Source organism: Alosa pseudoharengus, unplaced genomic scaffold (assembly GCF_046254945.1).
Source record: "Alosa pseudoharengus isolate Yale_2024_CS ecotype anadromous, Long Island Sound unplaced genomic scaffold, YU_APseudo_1.1 YU_APseudo_1.1_scf_20, whole genome shotgun sequence".
NCBI lineage: Eukaryota > Metazoa > Chordata > Actinopteri > Clupeiformes > Clupeidae > Alosa > Alosa pseudoharengus.
In genome coordinates, this window is record NW_027468664.1 from 5,920,598 (window position 1) to 5,940,712 (window position 20,115).

The 20,115-nt window shown below is 44.9% G+C and overlaps 1 protein-coding gene across 2 annotated transcripts in view; it reads left to right on the plus strand.

Moving 5' to 3' along the window:
* Window positions 1-11,893, plus strand: part of lmo3 (LIM domain only 3) — a 32,146-nt gene extending 20,253 nt beyond the window's left edge. For both annotated transcript variants that reach the window (XM_076297266.1, XM_076297267.1), the window contains 2 exons: window positions 5,033-5,158; window positions 10,336-11,893. In XM_076297266.1, coding sequence (XP_076153381.1) covers window positions 5,033-5,158; window positions 10,336-10,441 — 232 coding nt within the window. In that variant the 3' untranslated portion in view covers window positions 10,442-11,893. The remainder of the gene's footprint in view (window positions 1-5,032; window positions 5,159-10,335) is intronic.
* Window positions 11,894-20,115: the final 8,222 nt, after the last annotated feature.

Consider the following 20,115-nt stretch of genomic DNA (forward strand, 5'->3'; position numbering starts at 1 on the left):
AAGAAGTGCCTATCGGAGTGCACATCTGGCCCCGGCGGGGGTTGAAAACTTTCATTACACCCTCTTCAAAATGCCCTCCAAATCCCCGCACACCCCTGCCAAATTTTGTCTCTGAAAGGTCTTCCATTCCCCTTTTTTTGTCTGGTGCTTGTGTTAAGGGAGGGCATAATTATTTTCCTGTACTGTGTTTTTCAGTGGAAAGAGTAGCATAATCTGTTCCTGACTCATCTTTGTCATTTTGTCTGTATTCATGGGCTCTTAGAGCGTGATCTATTCTTCCGTCGTCCGTAATGATACTCCATATAGCTTTAAAAGAAAGCCGCAGAATCTGCTCGCTGCTGTGCATAAGTCAGTGACTTCAATTTGGCTCCTTATCTTTTATTAGTATAGCTGTTTTCAAGGAGATAATGCCGTCATTGTCAAAAGCAGCCATGTTCTTTGGCAGTTGTTTACAAAAATTACCCCATTAGAAACCCTCATGCTCACAACATCTGATGATAAAAAAGTTATTATTTGAGGCACGTGTTCACATACAGTCTGGTGATGGGAGCCTAGATCCTTTTCACCAGGACTAAAGAATGATAGAGAGAGAGAGAGAGAATGAGTGAGTGACTGAGGGAACGAGTAAAAGTGAAAGAGAGCGCAACTGTTCATGTGTTGTAATCATATGCATTGTCTTAGATTTAATTAGCTCAGTTATCTGCGGCGGTCGCAGGCGACTGACACTTCACTCGAATGTTTCTGCGTGCCTGGCCCTCGCACCGAGTGGAGGCCATAATTCATCATTAGGATATCAGAGTCCAGGTGCAGATTAGAACTGATAGAGCCAGCAGCCAGGCAAGGCGAGGCACTCATGGAGGAAAATCTTATCCAACGGACAATTCCCAGGTCACGCCCGTAGTAATTGGAATAATTTTGCTGTGAGAGTTGTTTAATCTCCGAAAATCACACATGCAGGAGGCCCCCAAATTGAAAAAAAGTGTACAAGTCTGATTACATGTGCCAGCGCCACCCCACCCCTACCCCCACCCCCACCCGTCACCATCCCCATGCCTTGACTAACATACACCCTTCTCCCTTCCCACCTCCACCCACACGGTTCCCTTAAGTTTACCAAACTTCCCCAGCGTCCACCCTGCTGTCCGCTCGCTCTTCAGAGCCACTGGACGCGACGCGACGTGTTCCCGCCGAAAGCCCCTGTTTCAGACGCAACAAATCATTTGTCTGTTATTAACCCTGAGCCTGTAATTATGCAGATTGCCATAGATTTTCCCCGGGTGCCGGGGAAGTGAGATCCAGGGGTTGCTCTCAGCGTGGCAGGCGGACGAGGGAACGGCCGTGCATTACTGAACTTGCCACATTCATCATGTTGACTGATGGCACGGGGAGCCGGTCCCCGGGTCCCGGTGGTTAATGTAGTGGGTAATTAACTGTCATTTGGCTGGTAATAGGCCGATGATCAATGGTTTGTGAGGAAACAAATTCTAATTCGGCAGCTGATGAATGCACGCCGAGGCCAGAGCAATTGAAGTCGCAGGGGTGGCGGAGAGGGGGGCGGGGACGGGGGGGGGCGGCGAGGAGGGAGAAGGGAACCGCTGTCAGAATTTCAAATGGCTCTTGAGGTGGCAGTGTTATCCCTCTCTCTCTTTTCTTCCCCTGTACCCCTGTCCGAAAAAAAAAGTTGGTGGGGGGAAAAAAAATGCGATAAGTCCCTGGAACAAAGTAGCGCTTAATTTGTTGCCCTTGATGCTCACGGAATACCTGCTCAGACGAACAAGCCTGGAAGTGGACCTGGACGCACAGAAATAGCGCTGATCCTTTGTTATTTCATGTCAAATAAAGAACGCGCTTTTGCCCATTGGTACACCGTTGTGTATGCTGTCACATTAGACAGGCATCCCTGATTTGTCAACATGCTGCTCATGCCTACAACTACGCGTTGCAGCTTTAAGTCCACAGCTTTGCTGGACCAAAAAACCACAGTGTCTTGTTTACGTTGCGAGCTGCATAGCGGTGGCTGTGGTGTGCTGTGGTGTTCACATGGTTCAGTCTGATACAGAGTAAATTACATAGATTGTGCTGCTCAGCGGGTGCACTGAGGTGACAGTGCCTGTGCATTTTCCACTGGGACACCATTTAATGATTACAGTCTTGCTGTGAGGCAGAGACACTTCTAGCGACCACTGGGCTAAAGCCTTGTGGAATAATTTAATTGGTGTCTGTTTTTCTCTCATCAAATAGGTACCATTGAGCCGAATGATACTATAATTCTTTGGGAATGTCTTTGTCTCAAATAAGGTACTGCTATGATTTGGCATTCTCTTTCAAATACTGATTCAAGCTGACAGGAATTTTAATTTAATGTTGCATCCTCGCTCTCTTCAAATATATATGTTACAGTGCCAGCTATGGATTTTGGTGTACGTAAGGCCTGTGCAGTACATACACTATTCTCTTTTGGACTCCCAGCTAGACCTCGAAGGCCGATATTCGCAACCCTCACACAGAGGCTCAGCCATCTCCGCTCTATCTATCCTCTTCCTGTGTATTCCAATCATGATCATCTCCACCAAAACCCACTGCGGAGTGGAAAAGGAGCCTTGGGTTTGTGTGTGTGTGTGTGTGTGTGTGTGTGTGTGTGTGTGTGTGTGTGTGTGGGTGTGTGTGTGTGGGTGTGTGTGTGTGTGTGGGTGTGCGCGCGTGCACGCAGAAGGGTTCTGGTGTCTCCAGCAGAGGCTGTGTTCCAAAGTGTGCCTTTGAATTCATTACGAGCCAACTACGCTTAATTTGCCACCTCCCTTGAGAGCCATTAGCGGCTGTGGCGTCAAGCTGACGGAGCGGTGAGAGACGAGTGGCAGGTAGGCTCCATCCATCTCCCCCTCCACCTCCACCTCCGCTGCCTCCACCCCCCCTCTCGCCAGCTTCCACTCCCCCCCCACCCCCTGCAGGGTGAGGCACAGGAGTTTCTGGGAATGCTCGGTTGTTGTTGGGAGTTTTGAAGGCGCGTTTGCCGCACAGCCACACAAGTAAAAGGGGTGGCTGCTGCCGCGGCTCTCAGTTCAGTCGGGATGAATCTTTGATGTCTATTATTAGCCCCGGCCCTCCCAACACCCCTGCCTCTCTGTGTGTCTGTGTGTCGGATGCTCTAAACAGAATGTTTGATTTGAGAAATGCAATGTATGTATTGTTCCCCTCAGCCAGGGCAGGTTCAGAGTTTCCTTTAATCATTTAAAGTGCTGGTTAAAGCAGCATAGGACTATACTGGATGAATTATGCAGAAAACATGGGGAAGAGAAATAGGCAAGAGTTTGAATCTGAGCTGTGGGAACTCATGGGTCTTCCGCTTTTTACTTTTTTAAACCACACAGTCTACAGTACAGCTCTTCATGTTGCTAAAGACATGCTCCAATATCCAAAATACTGCATAGGTAAATGTAGTCTGTGCCAAAGCAACCACAGAGTTTGCACCTAAACTTTATGTAATGGTATCTGAAGTCTAACATCTATATGTGGTATAGTGACTGAAGAGACTCCACAATACCTTATTGCCAGCCAAGCACATTTCTTGCCACTATTTCTGATATTCTGGGTTTCTTAATACAAGAAACTATTGGGGTACTACTGAAGCTATCCATGAATGGTTGAACACAGTCGATAGCTCGGGTACTTTGTGAGAAGTGCAGACCTTTGTCTTCGGTTATACAAAGCAAAATAGCGTGACAGTCCCATTCAAAGGTGTAGGCTGCTTTAAATTTGCAAGAGACTCGGAGAGGATGCATAGAGAAAGCATGGAAGGCAAAATAGAGGACTATTTTGATTCGACTTGACAAGAGGAAACCTTTAAGCATCACTCTTCACGCACATATCCTCCATCATTTATCAGCAGAAGCGCTTAGCACAACTTAGACTTTTGTGGCAAGGAAATGGAAAGACAAATGTGCACGAATACGGCAAACACTCTTGCTTTGTGTCTAAGTCATAGAGTGCAACATAAATAAATAAATAAATAAAAGCTACTGCTTGGTTATTATCTCATCTTAAATCTACCATCCTCATTTTTATTCATTTTAAAATATTTTAGATCAATTGCAAGCCTCTCCAAAAAAAACCTCTGTCATCATTTCATCTATTTCATGTGGAGCCCTTCAGGCAATGTACATTTGCTCAGAGAGAGCAAAGAGAAGATAACACAAATGTATCTATATTTAGACAGCTCAAAGGGAAAGGCATAATTCCTTTAATTAAATCAGCGCAGATCCATCAGATCAGAGTTGCTTTCCACCCTTCTCTCCCTGCTGCCTCCAGTGCTACAAGAGATACCCTTCATTGTCTCAAGGTGTGTTGACAGTAGCCCTTAATTCTGTAGGTATACATGAGGGCACAATTTATCTGCTTTTTTCGCCTGTGGGAAACATACTTTCTGAAGGTTAATAAACAACCCTGCATATCCTGGGCCCTGAGATCATTTATCAGATTGTGATCTCTCACAGACTCCGAGAGTGGCATGCAGTTTTATCATTTTAACAACGATGGCTAAAAGTGCCTCAAGAAGTCGGCCTAATAGGTTATTTTGTTGTATGATTTCGTTATCAGATATTTCCCCCCCATAATACTCAGTCTAGGTCACAGTGTAGCTGTAGCCATGAATCCCTAATGAATCCTCACACTAATGCCCTGAAAGCTGAATAATAGGGTCGCTCCCTGGGCAGTGGGGCCAGTGGCGCTCCAGTTTCACAACACAACCTTATCAAGTCCATGTCTGTGGCACACGCTCACATGGCCGACATGACTAGTGTCAGTTAAGGGCCCTGTCCTTGATATCATCTAACTATGAGCCACTCTTATATCAGCCTCTCAAATCAGCCTTAATTCTTTTCCCCTCGGAGGATGGCTCATTCATGTCTTATTCTGCACTGCCAAGCCTGGCCGTATTTTACTGGATGTGAAAACTCTTTTTGTTTGTGTGGGTTGTGTGTGTGTTTTTTTTCCCTAACGTAGAGGGGTTGTTGCTCTTTGTGGTCTCTCTGCACAGGTTGTTTGGCGTGACGGGGAACTGTGCGGCTTGCAGCAAGCTCATCCCGGCCTTCGAGATGGTGATGCGAGCGAAGGAGAATGTCTACCACCTGGACTGCTTCGCCTGCCAGCTCTGCAATCAGAGGTGAGTCACAGGCCCAGGCCTGGCCCTCATCCCCACATACATACACCCAGAGAGAGAGAGAAAGAGAGAGAGAGAGGGAGGGAGAGAGAGAGAGAGAGACAGAGAGAAATAAAGAGAGAGACTGCTGGAGAAATGGCCAGAGAGGGGGCTTGCAGAGAACACAATTTGGGACTTGGCTAAGATGGAATGAGCTGCACATATGTTCATTAAGAGCAAATAATCCCTCTTTGTCTTTCCTCGAAACCAAGCTTTAATAGGCACGACAAGCTGCATGTACGAGATTTTTAAATAGCATCTAATTGGTTTTCACAGCCAGGTGAGAACATGTGATTTTTGTCAGGAGATCGAGTGCTGTTTTTGTCCTGTGAGGAGGACTTTTATTTCTGAACACATGGCCTGCTGAGAGACCAGTGTTGTGCTGCTCTATGCTGAAAGTGCTTTTTTGCAATGAGTTCTGTCAACACACACACGCATACATACAAACACACATGCATAGTTAAACCCGCCCAAAAGACCTGGGAAGCGCTGTGTGGAACTGGAGTGGATCACGCGGTCTGGTTACGCACAATTAGCGCGCGGTTATTGTCTTGCCACTCCCCCCGGCTGCACGAGACAGCCTCACCTAATGCAAGAAGTCAGCTAATCTTCATCAGCCCGGCTCGAGCCAAGCAACTCCGGTCCATGGCAGTAAAAACCCATTTAAGCGCGGGCAAACCTTTCTTTTCGCATTAGGGCAGCCGATCAACTGTTTAATAAAATTGACATCAGTGCAGTTTGCACGCTCCCACCATGGCCTCCTGACGTCGCTCACTTGCCCATCACAATTCCTCTAGAGGCCCAACCGAAGATTTATGGCATGGCAACTGCCTTAATTGTAGCTGTTTCTCAGATTTAGCCTTGCTACATTTTAGTTTTTTTTTTGTTGTTGTTTTCTATTTTATTCCTTGACACCTTGGGAGATTTCTGAGGAGTAATGCTTGTGCTGAATGTCCTTAACAGACCTCCGTATCTTATTGCCTCCAAGCCTGAACAAATGCACAGACATGAGAGAGGGAAGGAGAGCGATAAGAACAGAGAGAGGGATCAAAGGAGAGAGATGGAGAGAGGGAGAGAGAGAAAGGGATCGCAGAGGAATAAAGAGAAATGAAGAGACGGAAGGGGAGTATGAGAGCACCTAGTGCAGATCCTGGCGGAGGCCTGTGAATTGATGATGTCTGCCAGCTTTGGGAGCACTAGGTGAATCAGTTCTCCACTGTCACAACACGACACAGGAGAGCCGTGGCATCTACAGTGCGATATGCAAATCTCGCCTCTCCCTGTCATCTGACCACGAGCAAATTCATTTGTCAACAAAGTGACGAGACATTATCTCAGCCGACACACGAGCCACCCGAATTGTCTGAGCAGCTTTGTTGTCTTGCAAAGCTTTGCGAGAGCCGCACAGATTTTCACGGACGTTTTTTTTTCTTTCTTTCTCCCAAATAAAGGATGTGGGACTCGCAGCACGCCTCTCGTGGTGACAGGTCCGTCACAGTGATTCTCGTGCGCCGCACACTCATACGAGTGCGCATCTGCTCACTGATCTACTTGGATAAATATCAGTAAGGACAGGCAGATCCTGTCAGCTGCCTGACGATTAGTCATCTGATATTGCCTAGTGGAAGAGCAGTTGGAATTAGGCACAGTGCAGGATCTGAATGGCTGCATGCATTTTCTGGCATACATCACAACTGCTGTTTTAAGATGAATCACTTGATTTAGCTGTGAGGTCTCACTGGAATCTTAAGAGATGCACTAAAAGTTAGATGTTAATGTCAGATAAGTCAGATTTGTCCATCCTTTCATCATATTTCTATTGCTCTGCCAACCACCAAGGCAACTGAGACTTGCATGAAGCAGTGTACACACCATTGAACGGTGGTTGTTTTTTTTTTGTTGAAACATTCGTCTGAAAACTGGGAAGCCTGATGAACGTAACAGCCAAGAGGGGTCACCAGGGGTCACCAAGTGTAATTACGCACCACTCCCCACGGTCAGCTGCAGCTAGTGTCACTGTTTGAAGGTTAAATTGCTACGATCAAGTTTGTACGCAAGCACAGAAATGCTCCAGCCCCCTACGCACGCACAAACACACACACACACACACACACACACACACACACACACACACACACACACACAACCATCATCTCATTTTGAGTTGCTTTATTAGTCAGTCCAGCCCACACAACACTACAGTTGAGGCCAACAATGAGGCAAGCCTGATTTTTTTCCAAGAGTTGCACTGAGCTGGAATGGTTCCCTGGTGTTTGGCTGTTTTCGGTTAGTTCGCTCTATGACTGTCCTGGTGGGAGATTAGAAATTGGAGACTGTATTCTTGCTTTTACTAATGTGGTTAGTGATGTTATTATTTGTAGTATCCAGTGGATTAGCTTTTGCAATAGCATCACAAGACAGGCTAGTTGATGCTACAATAGCCAATCCGATACACAATCCGATTTTGGTCAGACCTGCTAGGTCTGTCAAATTTATGATCAGAAATAACTTCTTCCAGGCAGTTTTTCACACGTTGGCATGCAGACTCCTATTGTTTTTTTTTTACCATATACCCCCCTGAATTCCTATTGCAGTGTTGGACTGCCCATGTCTACAGTTTGACCTTAAACTAGTGATTCCGTTATAAATCCCCCCTTACCTGCGTCAGTGTTATTTCCCTGGGAAGGGGACAAGGAAGCGAAGGGAGGGAGTGTGTGAGCATGTGCGTGTGTGTGTGTGTGTGTGTGTGTGTGTTTGTGTGATTGTAAGGTGGAGGGGAGTGGTGTAGAAGGGAAGGGATGAGGTTTCAGCCGGCCGTTAGCCACAGATCAGGCCTGCGGAGACAGCTAATCGATGGGCCTGTCCTCCTCCCTGGCCTCATCATCCAGCCACTCCTGGCCCAATTTCTGCCTGATGAGCCAGGGGGACGGTGCTCTCCGCAGTCTCCCCCGAGAGGCCTGCAGCACCCCAGGGGCCCGAGCTGGGTGACAGGGCAGGGGAGGTCAGCGGTGATAAGGGGACGAGGCTCCGCTCTCTCCAGGCTCAGTGAGAGCAGAGCTAGGGCTGCGTTTTGGAAGCCTCACTGGCGTCTGAACATTTAATGTGTCTTGGCGCACGAGCACAAGTCCGCAAAATAACACCGATTCTTTTTTTTCCTCATGTGCTCCACTTGGCTTTAGTCTGGACACACATAACTAGTCATGAGACTTTACAATTGTGGATTTACTAGAGAGCATTGGCGCTGTGGGAGAAGTTAGCACTGCAAATTGGCTGCTTTGACTTTGTTGCGTCTAAATTTAAATGGGAAATGATCCGCTTCTGCAGTGTCTGAATCACTATATCTCTTTCTGCTAGACCTATTTCACATCACCCAGTATATTAATTAAAGCTGGGCTTTTGAATATGTTCCCTGATTGTCACTTTTAAAAATAGATTTTATTTATGTCAATTATTCTTTTAAAATTGAACGCAGTTATCAGTTTAGAAGGAGAAATCCACACTAAAGCAAATGTGACTGCAGGTAAATGTGAAAGGCCCATCTACCTAATGCTGACAGCGGTGTGTGTTGGGCTCTAATTGGATAAAGTGAGAGGCGAAGGGCAACACAAGGGCAGCTGTTTCGTTTATCTCTGATGGGCCAAATGTAATATCCTTGTCATAATTGGCACACAGATGTCACATATGCTGTTGACATTTCACCAAGCAGAAACAATTTGAAATGGGGAGTGTGTGTGTGTGGGGGGGGGGGGGGGGCACAAGGGGGAAAGGGAGGAAGCAAAAAAAAAGCCCTCTGTAAATAAATATAGTAGGAGCGGTTAAGCAGTGAGAGGGAGAGAGAGAAAAAAAACGAGGGACGAGGTTGTGCGGAGGAGGAGTGGGCCACAGTGTCACCCAAGACAGACACTAATGGATTCCTAGGAAGAATGTGTCATTTAAACAGGACATTTTTATTGGAGCGGATGACACCATTACATTAAGCACACCTCGGCTTTGTGTTAATCTCTCTGTCAACAAGCACAATGGATGCATATTACTCGTTGGTACTTGAACCTTTGTAATAGCAGTGCCCTAACCATAGGCTTCCTGACAACAAAACAACCCATACAAGTTCTCACTGGCATGGACAAAAGTTGAGAAAAGGTTATATAAAACTCTGGGGCTTCTTCAGAGTCACAGCCTTGTTATTGCTGAACAGTACATTCAACACAGGCCGTAAAGATCGGGCCATTTCATTTGTGCTCGGGTTTTCTAATCCCACTAACTGTGTACTCTTAAATTGTGATAATCAGGTGTTGCCTACTGTTTGAGTGAGAAGTAGAGGAGGCATCTGCTGGAGCCCCCTGCCGTGAGGAATAATAGGCTTTTAATGCTGCCAGGCTGTGCTGAGCTGAGCCCCGCAGTGGCAGGTAGCTGGGGCCCCTCCACCACCACCACCACCACCACCACCACCAGCACCAGCACAGCCCCCCACCGGCCCCTTGGCCAGAGCTGGGCTCAGGGAGAGAGGCTAAGTCAAACACCAGCCAGCCGTGCCGGTAAACACAAGCGCTAGCTCACACTCCGACCTTGTCGAACTCTTGCTGTGAGCAAGATAAGCGGCCCTCAGGACGGCTCACGATGCCAAAAGAGCTCTATCTCTCTCTCTTACTCTCTCTTTCTCTCTCTCTCTCGCTCTCCACCTCCTCCCATGTGCTCTCTTCCTCCAAGCTTCTCTTTCTCTCTCCCTCACTGTGCCTCTCTCTCTCTCTCTCTCTCGCTCGGTCTCTCCTCATCCGACATAATCTTCACTCCAAAAAGGTCAAGTGCGACTTTGGCCCATTCTGGAAAAAAAGGAACGTCTGGGACTGTGGTGTGTGGGATTCATTTATGAAACCACTGCAGGTGTGGAGAAGCACCGTGCTGTTGTGATTCACACTGGAGATACGCCGTGTCTACATACAGTGGAACACAATGCTCCTTTAGGTCAGGGCCGACTCCTATACTAATGGGGCGCAGGAGATTCTCAGTATCTTTGAATATCAGACTCAAAACCGATGAAGCTGGTTTAGTTGTTGGCTGGTGGGGGAGAGGGTCAAACAGTAGTTCGGTAGAGCTGTTTGATGTTATGTAAACAGCGTTGTGTTCTCTGCTCTGTCTTCTAGGTTTTGTGTGGGAGATAAATTCTTCCTGAAGAACAACATGATCCTGTGCCAGACTGACTACGAGGAGGGGCTGATGAAGGAGGGCTACGCGCCCCAAGTCCGCTGACATTTCCTGACCGCGAGAGGGACGGGATGGTGGGGGGCTGAATCCGACATGAAAATGAAGACTAACTAACGGAGCACCTGCAATCAGATGCCAAAAGCACTAAATTCCTCTCCAGCGCCCATCATCACATGTACATACCCAACAGAACCCTCCAGCGGGACTCCAGTGTACAGAATAGCCATAGACTCTGAAGGTTTCTTTTTTTCGTGGGGAGAGGGGGGAGAGCCCCTTTATAATGTGACAGTCGATGGTGAACGTTTTGCTCTTTCATGAAGATGCTGCCTCCCTCCTGCCACCAACACAAGCCTTATGGAGCCAGCCAGCCCCATCAGCCAACCCCCCTCGAAAGACCACCAGACTCTCCGCTCCATATCACCGCAATTGCGAAAAATTCCCATTTCTTTCCTGGACTGAGGACCCTCAAGTAAAAAAAAACAATCAATGTAAATGGCTGAAAAAAAAAAAAAAAAAACACACATTTGCAAGCAGGGTGCCAGGTCAACATAAGATCTCAGGTTGAATGGGTTTCTTTTTCTCTCTGTCTTTCTCCATGGCAATGGCAATGTCTACTAACCTGCTGCCATCACTGAAACACAGTATTTAACTTTCTTGAGACTTGTCTTTACGAATCCCCAGTGCAGACTGGACTTATAAAACAGATCAGTACCATTCTAGTGCAACAAATTAACATTCTCAGTAAGCTTGGTCTGCCTTTAAGTTAACAAATGCCCTCATAAAGGCTTGAGAGAGTGTGTGTGTGTGCGTGTGTGTGTGTGTGTGTTGAGTGTGCGTGTGCATACACACAAAGCAAGAGAAGAGTTGAAGTGTGTCCCTTAACAGCAGGTTGGTGATGGCAGAGATGGGAGGGGCCTGGGGAGGAGAACTCTTTTTGTACAATGTATTTATTTAATATGCTTTCAGTGATCACTTAGTCCTCTAAGGCCTCACTCCCAATGTGTTTATACTTGAATTCAATCACTGATCAATCACTGACGACACATTTTGACATGAGTGTTGTATTGTACCTTTTCTGTTCTTACTTTCGTCGATGTCTCTTACGGCGCTCAGCCCACATTTGTCAAGCAAAATGCCAATGTGGCTGCCTTAAGACACCGCTGGTCACCTGTTCTGGAGGGGTAAATGTCACCTTAAATCCCTGGCTCGAGAGGTCACCTTTCCGGTGGGATGCCATTTCGTTGTTGACACAAGTCAGCTGGCAAACTTGGAAAAAGAGCTGGCTACTGTGCAACCTGTAGGCAACAGCAGACCGCCATCCTGGTGACGACAGGCAACGATCACGCGCTTCAACCCTGCGGGTACAGAGCAGGAGAAATTATAGGAATATGAACTGATTTGTAAATCATGGTTGTACATAAAGAAAATATTCCTTTTGCTTGCTGTTGTATAATGATTTCTTTTTATGTGTCATTCAGCATGAGATGTTATTTTAGAGCAACGCTTGTACATACTGTATTGTAATCATTTTAAGCACAAATGTAATACAGTTTTATTGTGTTAATGGTGTGTGCATTCCTCATTCTATACTGTCCTTGCCTCGGCCAGGCTAGCAGCTGTCAATGGAGTAGCCGTTCAGCTTTGCATGGAGTGTCATCCATTTCTATGGCACCATGTTTACTGAAGCAATTTGGGTTAAGTGCCTTGCTCAAGGGCATAAAAGTAGATGCAAACCAGCCACCAGAAACCCCTCTGTTCACCAGTCCATTACCTCAAGCATCAGACCATGGTTCAGTCCTTGCGATATGATTGATCGTAAGTGCAATCATGTTGTCAGCCATTTTGTTGTCATCTCTTCTCCAAAAAACACTCTTCTCTACCTTTTATAGAGAAACGAAATGCAAGAGGGCTTTTTAAAATGCCAAACAATACCATTCTTATGCCGCCTTATGTCCAAGGAAGATGATAAAATGCATTAACTGGTTAAATGTGTTCATAATGCAATATTACAGATAGTATTTGATGTCAGCATATGGTATTGATTCATAGTTTCCCTATGCAAGATTCAGATTTTATTAGTGTTCTCAGATCGGGGTTCGACCCTCTGAAGATCTGAACTAGCCTGGCTAGATCTGAACCATTTTGTAGTTTGAAAGAATACTGGGAAAGCGTTTGAAAATCCTTCCAGTGCAGAAGAAAAGCACAGAGATTAAAGTTCTCCCTCTAATTAGTGAGACCGTTTAAAGTATCCTGTGAAGTTTGACAACAGCAGTGCTTACATTACATTATACCACACAATAAGCAGGCCAATTAAACTAATTGAATTTCTTTAGCCTGAAACACACAGGGAGAAAAATAACTTTGATTAGACTCAAGCTGTTAAGACGTTCAATGGATGGCTTCAGAAGCAAAGCCCCTGCAACCAATTCAGCAGGAACTAAATTGGAAGAAAGTCCTGCCTTAGTCGCCTACATCATGTCATTACACTGTAATTGTTTGAGATTGTGCCTAATTGAATCATATGTCTTTGAACTGACCATCAGTTTCTTTCCAAGACTAAGGTTCCTATTATTGCTAGTGACATAATCTAGAGCAGGCAAGAGGAATATACGCCTCCACTTGCTGGAAAGAAAAACCACACTGAGAATGGTACTGTGCTGTACTGTGCATTTCACTGGTCCACTTAAAGGTGATTTGACCAGGTTTAAAAAGTTTTAAGTTTAAGTTTACTGTACCAAGATAGCACAATTGACATGTGACAGTCTTTCTGCTTGGGGAACCTCTCCATTTGAATTCGCCAAACATTATCCTTTATTTCTTCGAGACCAATATCTCATTTAAGGAAACCATTGGATCATCCACAGGGATTCCAATGCAGTTAACAGTGCTTCATGAGAAGCCCTTTGTTGTGAAGCGATGCACTCACAACTCACAAGGGCGTTTGTTAAATATCGCTCCTTGACACAAAAAGAAATGAAGATGGGCGAGAGAGACATAGAGAAAGAGAAAAAAAGAGAAAAATTGCATCTACGTCCCCCACAGCAACTGCGAGCTGACGAAGCACAAAAGGAAAACAACAAAAAAATCACCCAAGTTCTCCCACAAAATAGTCATTAGGAGCATTTAGAAAAAACATTAACTGCCAGCCCGTGTATCGTTAGCGGCTTCATCCCTGCGCAACTACTGACCCTGGAGTTAGTGCTGGGTTGCGCGCAGGCCCGTCTCCCCCGTTTCGCAAACGGCTCCAGGGGCGAAAATAATGATCTTCGCAGACATGCCAATGCTATCTGGACCAGATAACGCTGCTTTAATGACTCCTTATCCTTCAGCCCTTTCGAGGAGATGGGTGCCCTGGCAAAGGTATTCCCGTTGTTGGGTCATTAGCCCTTTATAGCGAGGATAATAGAGTTTCGTAGGCCTATGTTGGTCTGATTCTAGTGTGCGTTACCCAATGGAAAACACCCTTGTAAGATAAGGCAGGCCTCACTGATGAACAGCGGTCAGTTCACCCTCAGTTTATCGACTTGTGAAGCCAATAAACTTAGACATGCCGCTCCAGAATAGACCTGATATCAAGTAAAGAAGCAAAGAAGAATGTAATGAAAGTCAAGGATGGCCTTAAAACTGTTCCACTGTACTGTCACTGCTATACCTCTGAACACTTTGTGTGTTAGGTCCAGTTCAATGACTGAATAACACAGCAAAAGTCCAATTTTTTAGAATGGCAATCTTGGAAAAATAGCATGGTTTTGCAAATTAGGCTACAATATTGCCTGCACACCACTCAGAACAATAGCCAATCAATTAAATCATCAAGCTGATTGCAATAAGTCCAATAAATCCTTTTCCTGCACTACATATAACGTTTGGCTCATGAGGACAGATCCTCAGAGGAAGAATCCAAACTATTGGCTGTATGTTCAGTAAAGAACACAATGCAGCCATGCTATTCAAAGAATGCAGATCACAATGCACTATCAGCACTAAGAAATCTCAGAAGTCTGTCTACCATTATCAGTAATGTGCTCTGCTCAACATAGCACAAGGCAAATGAGTCAGTGAGATAGGATTGGGTAGAGATACTGCCGTAGTGTTCCTCTGAAGTTCTCCTTTTGATGTGGAGCTCTAAGCTCTACCACATGGGCCAGGTCCCTTCGTAGAGCAGTTAGGCCTGCACTGCACTGACAGCTGTGCGCGCACATACCACTGCGCCTGTGGAGAACACAATAAGCATCACCTCCCTATTTGTCATTCCTGCCGCCGTTAAAACATGAATAGCACCATCTCAGATTGTGAATAAATATAACAACACACAACCTTTTTTCCCCATGCGGTGGTTGTGTATGGTACAAAGTGTATTGTGAAATTCATGAGAACAATTGGAGAATGACTTGATCGTTGTGGTGATGACTTAGATGGCATACTGTTCTCATAATGCTGCTATCATCTTCAACTATCATCCTACTGGTTTGTGGTTATTTAACCTCAGTTATTTTATCAGTAGAAGCCAGTTTGTCCTGTCTGTTTTTCACAGTCAGCACCATTGCGATGAACAAGGTGGTGTTTACTATACTTTGTTTCCTCACACAAACTATTCTGTGGCAAATTAGGAGGGTGATTGTCATCTACGGGGGAGTGTAAAGAACATTATTCTCACCAATGACCTTCATAAAACCTTGCAGGGAAAAAAAAAGATATTAGGTGATTCAAGGCAATTTTCTCCAGTTACCGCCTCAACTGAGCTCATCTACCAGAAAATCATAGGGTGCCTTAGACGACTTGTTTAGCTGGGCCGAGTGCTGGAGGAGGAATGAGGGAGAGGGCCACTGCACTGGAGCCCTTGAAGAGGATGATGTGAGAAATCAAATAGGGCGGATGTGTGATCAGCGAAGAATAAAGGTTGTCACTGCTAAACGATGGCATTGTTTGTGCTGGAGGACGACACTCATCACAGCAGCCACCTATTCCTCTCTCTCTCTCTCTCTCTCTTTCTCTCTCTCTCTCTCTATTCCTCTCTCTCTCTCTTTCGGCCTTTCCCGAGTGGATTTAGGCGAGAGGCTGTGCTTCCCTTACAACGGTTGGGTGATGGGCTCATTATCACAGCGGCGAACAATAAAACAGCCATGCAGCAGCAACCCCTGGCTGTAAACTCGTCCAGATGATGAGCCTCGGAGGATGGGCTGTATCCTGCAAGCGTGACTCCTCCAGTCTCAGTAACACAGCATGCCCTGATAATCAGGAACTTAGCTGTCTATTTTTTTCTCATCCATAATGGTTTAATTTCTAAAGGGTCACTTTAGATGTTAATAACAAATGAAATTCAAATGAAATTAATGAATTCTGAAGAAGAAATGACCAAATATATTTTGTTACATTTTTATAACATTCCTATATCTCTTCAACAACAGTCATCATTACACTTGGTTTTCTTACTCTGCACACATATCCCATTGACACCAAAGCACTGACCTTGTTGTAACCCTCGCCATTTGAGCCCTAACTAGTAAGCATTGCCTTCACTACATAACAACTTCAGGTGGACCTGGAGCTTCTCCATCAGACGTGAGGCTGTAGTACTAATCAGGCTGTTGAGTCTGCTTCCTAATGGGTACACCAGAGGCCCAGGACCAGCGGACCCTGCCAATCCACACCATTCATTTTGACATGGGGATCTGGACAGAGCAGTGAAGCCTGGTAATTAGATCTGGCCGTCACGCCTCTGACATCCATAATACCTGACGAGGTTCCCACATAGCATCAGTGGGAGCTAGCATGGAAAAAGAAAAAGGAAAACCTGGGGTATGGCCGGCATCAAAGACAAGACACCTCTTTCTGTGTTTGTGGGATGTGGTCTCATGCCACTGCATCAAGCGTTGGTGTTCTCTGGAGCCCCTACCACGATGTTTTGTCATTCATTGTTTAGTAGTTCATCATGCTGTCCTCTGTGCTGTTATTCCTCTGAGTCAGTCAGCAGGCAGAAACCAGCGTTTGCTGCATGGTTATCCTCGATAAAAGTGCTTTCTGTGAGATGAAGAAGCAGCCGTCAAAAGTTTTCATTCAAAACACTCTTTTCTCTCGTTTCACAGAGGCCACACTGTATGTGTGCATTCCACAAGGACGCTATCGAGGTTCACACCTGAAGACAGTCAACACACTATTCCATTTGTTGTGTCTCTGAGTGTTTGTTTATTTTGTTGTTTTGTCTTTTGGTCAGATGTGTTTATGTTAGAAATGCTTATGAAAGACGTCTGTTCTCCCGCCTAGGCTCGGTGACCTCCCACCCTTCGTTAGGGCTGAAAAAGCCCGCCCACACACTGTGCGTTGCAGGCCCAAACAACTGCAGGTCAGATACGTGGGCTGCGAAGAGGAAAACAGCGAAGTGTACAGAATGGATATCTTTTGTCGCTTAGGACTTCAACACAAACAGCTCTCTGAAAACGGATAACCAGACAGGGCCTGGAGCCTTGTTTCCACACATATAATTTAGACAGGCAGACGTTCATTATTTATTGTCCATCATTATTGTAATTCAAACATCCTCATTAGACTTGAGAGACCAAACATTTACGCATTTTTCTTTGTTTACAAAGAAAAGGTGCCTGCAGCACAGATAACTGGTTCTGATCTGACCTGTATAGTTTAGATCTGTACTCATGGTGTTTGCTGACCCCATCAGGGTGCAAAATCTGATGTTTTTACTCCATGTACTCAATTCTCTAATAATGCTCAAATTTCATCCTTTTTATGGGTTGTGTATTTTTTTCCATAAAGTTTGCTTTACCTTATGTTACACGGGGGTATATGGAATGAGCGACTTCTGCCTCGTCAGCAGTTCACAGCATTTATTTCCATTGCTAATAAAGGAGGCTGAACAAGAACATCTGCCGCACTTCATTCACACACCAACTCTAACAAAGCTTCTTTTTTTCTTCATCGGGGGAAGCATTGTCTGTGCTTACCAGAGACGAGAGCTGTAGTCCACCGGACAACACGTACCCAGCCATACCCTAAGGGTATCTAATCTAAGGCAGTCCCACAAGACCTATTTATTGGGGTCAGCATTTAAGTTTTTTCTGCCCCATACTCCTCCCTAAACTTAATCAAGTGATGAGGGGCGGAAGCAAGCCGAGGTAGATAAAAGTGTTGGGAATGGTAATGATGCCAAGTAATGATTTCCCTGGAGGAAATCTGATCTATTGCCACGGGGAAGAGAAGAAGAAGAAAGACCTAGGGGATGGAGGGAGGAGGTGGAGGGAGAAAGAGATATAATCCACATCAGCATTTCATAGGAGCAACACTAAGCCATGAAAGAGAGGTAGCGAGGGAGGTAGAAACCATATTATGGAGAGAGAGATTCTCATCACCCTGTGTGGAGCTCTCCCCTGCTTTTTTATTGTGAGGGAGGGAGAAATGTAAAATACTTGTGTACGCAAGGCAGAATGTCAAGATGGCATGGGGTAAAATTAAATTGCTGAAAGGTATGATTTAACAATGCTCAAAACTCAATAAGTACAAGATAAGCCGCAAATTAGAGGTGTCTGTGTCATGGCAATGGGAAGGAGAGGGGGAAAAAAAATCTCTCTAATCGATCGTGTCGTCAAAAATTAATCTGTAGCCCTGCTCCCCCAACTCCTCAGCCAAGGTTGGTGTGAAGTAAAGAAGTAGAGAAGAGAAATATAACGAGGCCTTCTCTTCTCTCCCCCTGGATTCTTTTCCACGTACACCTCTGTGCTCTATCCCTCTCCAAACTGTTTTAAAGCTCATCAAGGACATTTGTCTGTGACACATAGGTCTTCATTTTCTCATTACGGAATTAAACCACACGTCAATACCTGACTGCAACAACACTTAAGAGCTGATTGGCTCATTTTTACCCGAAAAACCAAAACATTCAAGGATTTACAAGACGTCTGTGGAGGTTTCGATTGACACCTGAATGTTCTGTATTGATGATTGTGAGTGTATGAGCTGTGAGTTACAGATTTGGGGCTATTCACAGATTTTACAGTGAAGAAGAGTAGATACACTCCAGAATACTAAATAAAGTATCATACACACATGCATTTATTTCTTTTACAGTGAATAGTACATTTGTTTGGGCACAGACTGCAGATTGAACATACTGGCATTTTTCAATTGACCAAACCGTGCATGATGAAATTATAAACTGATATGGAAGGTATTTAAAGGCTTCCGAATTAGATATTTTATTCAGATTTTTTAACCGGCATCTAGTGTTCATCTCTTGCTGCCCTTACTCTAAATGATATCAGTCATTTTTTAGGGCTTTAGGTTCCTATGTTAAGTTGAAGAAATCTTGGACCAATCTGTAATTTTATATCTCTTATTATGTGTTGTGTGCCCTAGTACATTTTATATCTCTTATTATGTGTTGTGTGCCCTAGTACATTTTATATCTCTTATTATGTGTTGTGTGCCCTAGTACATTTTATATCTCTTATTATGTGTTGTGTGCCCTAGTACATTTTACATCTCTTATTATGTGTTGTGTGCCCTAGTACATTTTACATCTCTTATTATGTGTTGTGTGCCCTAGTACATTTTACATCTCTTATTATGTGTTGTGTGCCCTAGTACATTTTGCAGGTTGTAAGCAACTTAAGAGAATGTGAAACAGTTCAACAGAACAATAGGTCCACCATGCATCTGCCAGCAAGCTGTATCTACACAGGGGTGAGGGGTGGGCCAAACCAATATGGACGCCGCTCTGTGTGAATTGTGATATGAGGCAGTGCATCAAACTCAAAAGATTGGTCACACCCTTTAGTGACAGGAGACGCATGAGGTGTGAAAAAGAGAAACAAGTAGATGCCTGAGAAGTGTGAGCATGTAGACATGCAAGGGGCCCCATATAGAAATGTGTGTGCACTCGTGTCGAACCCTTAAAAGGACGAGGCCTTCACAATTCAAGCAGAGGTTTTTTCACCTCCAAATGAGTTTCTCTGGTGTTCTGCCATGCTCCAAAACAGCACAGTGTGTGTAGAAGCTATTATCCTCGGTCTGTTCAATTATTGATTCGTGAGTGCCACAGGGTGAGGGAAAGCTCACTACTTGGAGACCAAATAAATCTCTGTTTGGGCTTTTTAGGCGGTGCCATAACCTCTAGCTCAGTGCTTCAGCAATCTGTGATGTTTGGCTCTTTGGCTCCTAAAGCAACTTTATTTTTGACCAGGTGCATACTCCACCAGTAGCCTATATATCACTGTGTTGCTCCCAATCCAAACCAGGACTTTCTTTTCATAGACCTTCACTTCACACATGTTGAAACTATTTAATGGCCAGTCGTAGCCATCAATTCCATCATCACCAGGAAATATGACTTTAAGACATTAGGTGTGCATACTCTTGTGGGATCTAACAGTTTGCACTGTGCATTGTACTATACTATGTATTTTTTCATTTTTTGTTGCCAATCCCAATATTGTTGAAACTAATGGACAGACAGAATCTACTGCTGTTGTATGACCACTCTGTATGACATTTTCAGACACAGAAATTAGCTGATATTTCATCCAAAAAAAAAGAGAACTAATTAGTAACGTTATTAACTCCTCAGATTTATACTCATTGCAGAGACAGGTTGAAATAATTTGCTGTTAATTAGCATGTGTCCAAATCATTGATTTCCCCTCAGGCAACAAAGAAAAAGCAGGAGCTGTCGGAATGGTGCTATCTTGGACTTTGTTTACAGCAGAGGA